General features: G+C 48.0%; 1 protein-coding gene across 3 annotated transcripts in view; it reads right to left on the bottom strand.

Annotated features, from left to right (window-relative positions):
* Positions 1-4339: 4339 nt before the first annotated feature.
* LOC142149963 (uncharacterized) overlaps positions 4340-6720 on the bottom strand; it is a 28567-nt gene continuing 26186 nt past the window's right edge. For all 3 annotated transcript variants that reach the window (XM_075205236.1, XM_075205237.1, XM_075205238.1), the window contains one exon: positions 4340-4626. In XM_075205236.1, coding sequence (XP_075061337.1) covers positions 4518-4626 — 109 coding nt within the window. In that variant the 3' untranslated portion in view covers positions 4340-4517. The remainder of the gene's footprint in view (positions 4627-6720) is intronic.

Here is a 6720-nt window from a genome sequence, read left to right as displayed (position 1 = left end):
TATGTTGACAATTAGCCCAAGCCCTGCTATACAGTACTCGGCCTATGTAACCCCCCCTCCCGTTATACTCCTCTCCAGTTGCAAGAAGGTGCAAGTTTAAAATTTGAGCAAATTTGTAATTCGAGCATATGCGTGCCTGTAGTAACAGAGTAGTTTATTTATTCTCCCCAACCCTATGACCTAAAATTGACATTATTAAAAAGATATCTAAACCTCTATATTTCAAGAATTTAAAACATGTTTCACATGGTAGAGAATTTTATATAACAAACTTCTATAACAAGGATAAAAGGTTAGACTCTGATTTTAGTTGTGTAATCTTTCTTGAGAGCCTCGTGGTGTAAGCAGTGTGGATATTATTGTTACTTCTTGAGAACTAAACGTCAAGATGAAACCCAGCAGTGGGAATAACAACATGGAGGCACAGAGCCAGATTAAGGGGAGGCACGTGCCCCTGGTACCTCTCTATCAGGGACCCACGGTGCCTACCACTCACTACTGCAGAAAGTTATTAGCCTCATGCATTTTTAAATGCATGACTTAGATTACTCTGAGCACTCTCTGAGTGTTATGGGGAGATGTCAGACAGTCTCACAGTGCCCAGAGAGGTGTATTCATTTTCTGTCAGAGCAGCAAGTATCGTGCAGCAGAGTGACAGAACGTCTGTCACATCTACAGGTAAGTAAGAGGGCAATGAGAGAGGCAAGGATGGGGCATCAATGAGAGGCATGTAGAGGACAGCAATGAGAGAGACATGGAGGGTGGCAACAATTAGAGAGACATGGAGGGAGCTGCAATTAGAGACATGAAGGGGGCAGCAGTGAGAAAGGCATGGAGGGGTCAGCAATGAGAGAAAGGCATGGAGGGGACAGGAATTAGAGAGGCATGGTGTGGGCAGCAGTGAGAGAGGCATGGAAGGGGCAGCAGTGAGAGAGGCATGGAGGTACGCAGCAATAAGAGAGAGGCATGGAGGGGGCAGCAGTGAGAGAGGCATGGAGGGGGCAGCAGTGAGAGAGGCATGGAGAGGGTGGGAGTGAGAGAGGCATGGAGGTGGCAGCAGTGAGAGAGGCATGGAGGGGGTGGGAGTGAGAGAGGCATGGAGGGGCGCAGCAGTGAGAGAGGCATGGAGGGAGCAGCAGTGAGAGAGGCATGGAGAGGGTGGGAGTGAGAGAGGCATGGAGGTGGCAGCAGTGAGAGAGACATGGAGGGGGCAGCAATGAGAGAGGCATGGAGGGGGCAGCAATGAGAGAGGCATGGAGGGTCGCAGCAGTGAGAGAGGCATGGAGGGGGCAGCAGTGAGAGAGGCATGAAGGTGCGCACCAATAAGAGAGAGGCATGGAGGGGGCAGCAGTGAGAGAGGCATGAAGGTGCGCACCAATAAGAGAGAGGCATGGAGGGGGTGGGAGTGAGAGAGGCATGGAGGGGGCAGCAATGAGAAAGGCATGGAGGGTCGCAGCAGTGAGAGAGGCATGGAGGGGGCAGCAGTGAGAGAGGCATGAAGGTGCGCACCAATAAGAGAGAGGCATGGAGGGGGCAGCAGTGAGAGAGGCATGAAGGTGCGCACCAATAAGAGAGAGGCATGGAGGGGGTGGGAGTGAGAGAGGCATGGAGGGAGCAGCAGTGAGAGAGGCATGGAGGGGGCAGCAATGAGAGAGGCATGGAGGGGGCAGCAATGAGAGAGACATGGAGGGTCGCAGCAGTGAGAGACATGGAGGGGGCAGCAGTGAGAGGCATGGAGGGGGCAGCAATGAGAAAGGCATGGAGGGTCGCAGCAGTGAGAGAGGCATGGAGGGGTCAGCAGTGAGAGAGGCATGGAGGGTCGCAGCAGTGAGAGAGGCATGGAGGGGTCAGCAGTGAGAGAGGCATGGAGGGGTCAGCAGTGAGAGAGAGGCATGGAGGGGCGCAACAATAAGAGAGAGACATGGAGGGGTCAGCAATGAGAGAGGCATGGAGGGGCGCAACAATAAGAGAGAGACATGGAGGGGGCAGCAGTGAGAGAGGCATGGAGGGGCGCAACAATAAGAGAGAGACATGGAGGGGACAGGAATTAGAGAGGCATGGAGGGGTCAGCAGTGAGAGAGACATGGAGGGGCGCAGCAATAAGAGAGAGACATGGAGGGGACAGCAATTAGAGAGGCATGGAGTAGATTGAATGAGAGAGACATGGTGTAGATAGCAATGCGAGTCGTGGAGGGTGGTAGCAATGAAAGAGGCATGAAGGGTGGCAGCAATGAGAGAGATTAGGGGCCAATTTGAGAGTATGGAGGGGGCAATGGAAGTTATATGAAGGGAGCAATGTTTGTATATATGTGTATTAGACCTTAATACCCTCCTGTCTTAAGTGCATTAATCCAGCTCTGCGTAGACAGTTGTGAGGAAGTGGATGCTGATAAAATGTAGCTCTTGCAGTGGCTCCATGCATGTATGGTGTAGAGTAAACATTCTTCTAATGTTGGTTACATAATGGTGATCCTGTGAGGTGTGGGTGCAGTGAAGGTCCCCACCTAGCATTGGGCAGCACAGTGGCCTAGTGGTTAGCACTTCTGCCTTACAGCACTGGGGTCATGAATTCAATTCCCGACCATGGCCTTATCTGTGTGGAGTTTGTATGTTCTCCCTGTGTTTGTGTGGGTTTCCTCCAGGTGCTCCGGTTTCCTCCCACACTCCAAAAACATACTAGTAAGATAATTGGCTGAAAGATTTTAATTGCTTGTAAATTATAGGACCTTAACAATAATGTTCACAGTTGTCTTCTCTTTAAACCTTGTTCTATTCCTATATGTAGCATGCATTTGTGAGTTTTCTAGTGGTTTTTGTCTTCTTAAACCACTTTCCATATTTTCCCATGCTGGTATAAGATAGTGGTTTGTTTTTACTTCTTCTAGGGGTATATTTACTGAACGCCTATAGCAACCAATCAGATTTTAGCTATCATTTATTTAGTGCAGTCTACAAAATGACAGCTAGAATCTGATTTGTTGCTATAGACAGCATCTCCAATTTTTCTAACCCGCAGTTTCGTAAATATATCCCTAGGAGTTTTTTCTTAAGAGGGGGATGAAGTGGACAGCAAGTCAGATCGTCACACAGATTCATCAAATAACAGTTCTGTCCCCTCCTCCTGGATCCCCCGCTGCCACTGTGCCTGTCCCCCTCCTCCTGGATCCCCGCTGCCACTGTGCCTCTGTTCCCTCCTCCTGGATCCCCGCTGCCACTGTGCCTCTGTCCCCCTCCTCCTGGATCCCCGCTCCCACTGTGCCTCTGTTCCCTCCTCCTGGATCCCCGCTGCCACTGTGCCTCTGTCCTCCTCCTCCTGAATCCCCGCTGCCACTGTACCTCTGTCCCCCTCCTCCTGAATCCCCGCTGCCACTGTACCTCTGTCCCCCTCCTCCTGGATCCCAGCTGCCACTGTGCCTGTCCCCCGCCTCCTGGATCCCCCCTCTGCCACTGTAATGCTGCCACGCTCCCCCTCGATCCCCTCCGCTGCCACTGTACCTCTGCCCCTCTCCTCCTGGATCCCCCGCTGCCACTGTGCCTGCCCCCTCCTCCTGGATCCCCGCTGCCACTGTGCCTCTGTCCCCCTCCTCCTGGATCCCCGCTGCCACTGTGCCTCTGTCCCCCTCCTCCTGGATCCCCGCTGCCACTGTGCTTCTGTTCCCTCCTCCTGGATCCCCGCTGCCACTGTGCCTCTGTCCCCCTCCTCATGGATCCCCGCTGCCACTGTGCCTCTGTTCCCTCCTCCTGGATCCCCGCTGCCACTGTGCCTCTGTCCCCCTCCTCCTGGATCCCCGCTGCCACTGTGCCTCTGTTCCCTCCTCCTGGATCCCTGCTGCCACTGTGCCTCTGTCCCCCTCCTCCTGGATCCCCGCTGCCACTGTGCCTGTCCCCCTCCTCCTGGATCCCCCCTCTGCCACTGTAAGGCTGCCACGCTCCCCCTCTATCCCCCCGCTGCCACTGTAACGCTGCCCCGCTCCCCCTCGATCCCCCCTGTTGCCACTGTAACGCTGCCCCGCCCCCCCTCCCCCCTGCATCCCTGCTACCCCTGTATAAGACGCACCCAGGTTTTAGACCCAAAATTTTGGGGAAAAATGTACATCTTATACATGGGGAAATACGGTATATTCTGTTCAAGCCAATACATACAGGTATCTATTTATACCATAGGGAAAAGCCCTAAATCAGTTGAAAACAGGAATAGTCTCCCGATTTAATGTTCCTCCCTATTTATGAACCTCTGCTTGCCGGTGACGGCTATCACCAAAGACCATTATTGCCGGATTTGATCCTATTTTGTAATTATTATTTGTTCTTGAACATGGCACATATACTGTTTTATATATATATATATATAAAATTTCAAACTTGAGTGCCAGCTTTTAAAAATATGACATGACTCCAATATTTGCAGGCAAATGTCTACTCAGTAAAGTCCTAAGATGCAGCACTCCACTCTGGTATATTTTTATTAGTTTGTAGAACTGTGAAAAAATGTGTAGTCTTTTACTTCTATTTCTGTCTCACAATGCAGGGAAAGGAGGAGTCCGCTTCACACTGACAATATTTTTTTGAAGGGAGGTGGTTTTTAGAGGTAATCCAGTGTAAGAATCGCGTAGCTGAGACATCACACTGCAAAACAAAAAAATGTGTATTACACAATCAATAGCGCGGCAGTGCTATGTTCTTATAATTATTAATATTAATTAATATTATTCGCATTCCTGACATAATCCTTGTATTGTTCTATTTATAGCAGATATACATTGCAAAAACAAACATTTATAAAGAGTTAGATTTGACAAGTAGTCATGTGTTTAATTGAATGGTGTCTTATCCTCAGCAAACAAAAATCTGTCTCGTCACTCTTTACTAAATATTAACCAACTTTCAGGTGTTGTATATATTTTTTTATAGCTATACTTTAAATACTTTAATAACTCTAACATGTTATCTCTGTCTTATTTTCTGACCTGCGTTAAGTACCTATAATCCTCTAGTCAGACTAGAGCATGATGTAGTACAGTATATTATTGTTTTCACCACTACACCTCCATGTGGCCACCATTTCCCCACAACAGTCTGCTTGCTGGGTTGTGGAGACGCACATTGCATACAATGCAACACAACACCTACTACACAGCAAACATTATAACAACCCTTAACGACACTGCACCACACCCCCTATACACACAAACTTAATGCATTACCTGAAATCAACATACATGTTACACTTTGTAGATGTGGGTTTAGAAAGACTGGAGTGACAACTCTCAGGAGTGAAACATAACATGTTTACTATGCATAGTATACATAACTAGAATGTAGAACAGGGAACAGGAACTTCCCAGCATGGATAGCCCACGACCTCACTTCCTGCCAGGCTCTGGCAGATCATACATTTACATCCTTCCCTTCAAAATACAGATAATGGGTTAGGCCTAAAGTGGCAGTGGAGTAGGATGTGGTGGCCAGTGAATGAGAGAAAAGGCCATGGAAGAATTACCACTAAGTTACATAGTCCTGGAATTTCGGGTTAGGCTTGGACACTCAACTAGACCATGTGACAAAAGGAAGTGTCACTGGTTGATTATTTCCCAAAAGTCCACCTGAGTATTCAGGCAAGTCAAGTGATAGTCTAGAGTCTGAAGGTATAGTCATGGGCACATCAAATCTTGACTCCTGTGAAGTGTGAATGAGTTCTGGGTCAACCATGGTTGCTGGAGGAACTTCCTCAGGCACACTCAGTATATGGTGACGGTTACCCTCATAGGTGGCACCCTCAGCTTAACTCTGGAACTCTGGAGACCAGCAGATTCTTGGAGGACAGTGGCAGGTCTGTCATATCCACATGGAGTTTGCATTCGGACCGGTGGACCTGGCATAAGATGTGGAAGACAATGTGCTGCTTGTTCAGAACTTCTTTTATTGGACAGCTGTTTTGAGGTAATCAGAGTGTGTACTCACTCTTGCAATTGTTGCTTAGTAACAAGGATGAGAGTCCTGGTGACAATAACCACTGGGCAGGTGATGGTAAACCATCTCTTGGTGTATTTCTTAGGTTAAGCAACGCTGCAAAGATATCGGTGTTATCATGTGTGCATTTTTCCAGCAGGTGTTTTGGCTGAGCTTATAGCTTTTTCTACTAGCCAATTGGATTGAGGATATTTGGGGTTGCTGGTAGAGTGTTGAAAGTCCCAGGTAGTTGCAAACTCTTTGAACTCTCTACTCATAAATTGCATGGCAGTATCTCTTGAGTTTGGCAATAACAGTAGCATTGGTGAGATTGGGTAGGTAGTCAGTCTCAAACCACCCTGAATAAATGTCCACCAAAATGAGATGTTCCTTTCCTCTCCATTCAAAGATCTCCGCAGCAGTGACAGACCAGGACAAGTCATGGATTATGTGTAGGTGCAGAGGTTCCTTTGTTTGATGTGCTTTGAGAGCATTGCAGGTGCCACATAGTCACTGAATATGGTGAGAATAATGTAACGGTATAATGTAACGGTTTCTATTAGTAATGGATTGAGGTCATGGTCCTTATCTTTCTCCCTGTGATGTCTGGATATAACATGTTTTGCATGTGTAGTAAGTGGAGTGTCTACTGATCACTGAGCAAGGCATCCACATATTTGTGTCTTTCATGAAATAAAGAAACTTGCTTTTCATCGTATCTGAGTTTATAGTTTTGGAGTTTCTTGATAAACAGTAGTTTAACAGTAGTAT

The sequence above is a fragment of the Mixophyes fleayi genome, chromosome 4 (genome assembly GCF_038048845.1).
Source record: "Mixophyes fleayi isolate aMixFle1 chromosome 4, aMixFle1.hap1, whole genome shotgun sequence".
NCBI classification, from domain to species: domain Eukaryota; kingdom Metazoa; phylum Chordata; class Amphibia; order Anura; family Limnodynastidae; genus Mixophyes; species Mixophyes fleayi.
This window is presented reverse-complemented; position numbering and strand designations above follow the sequence as displayed.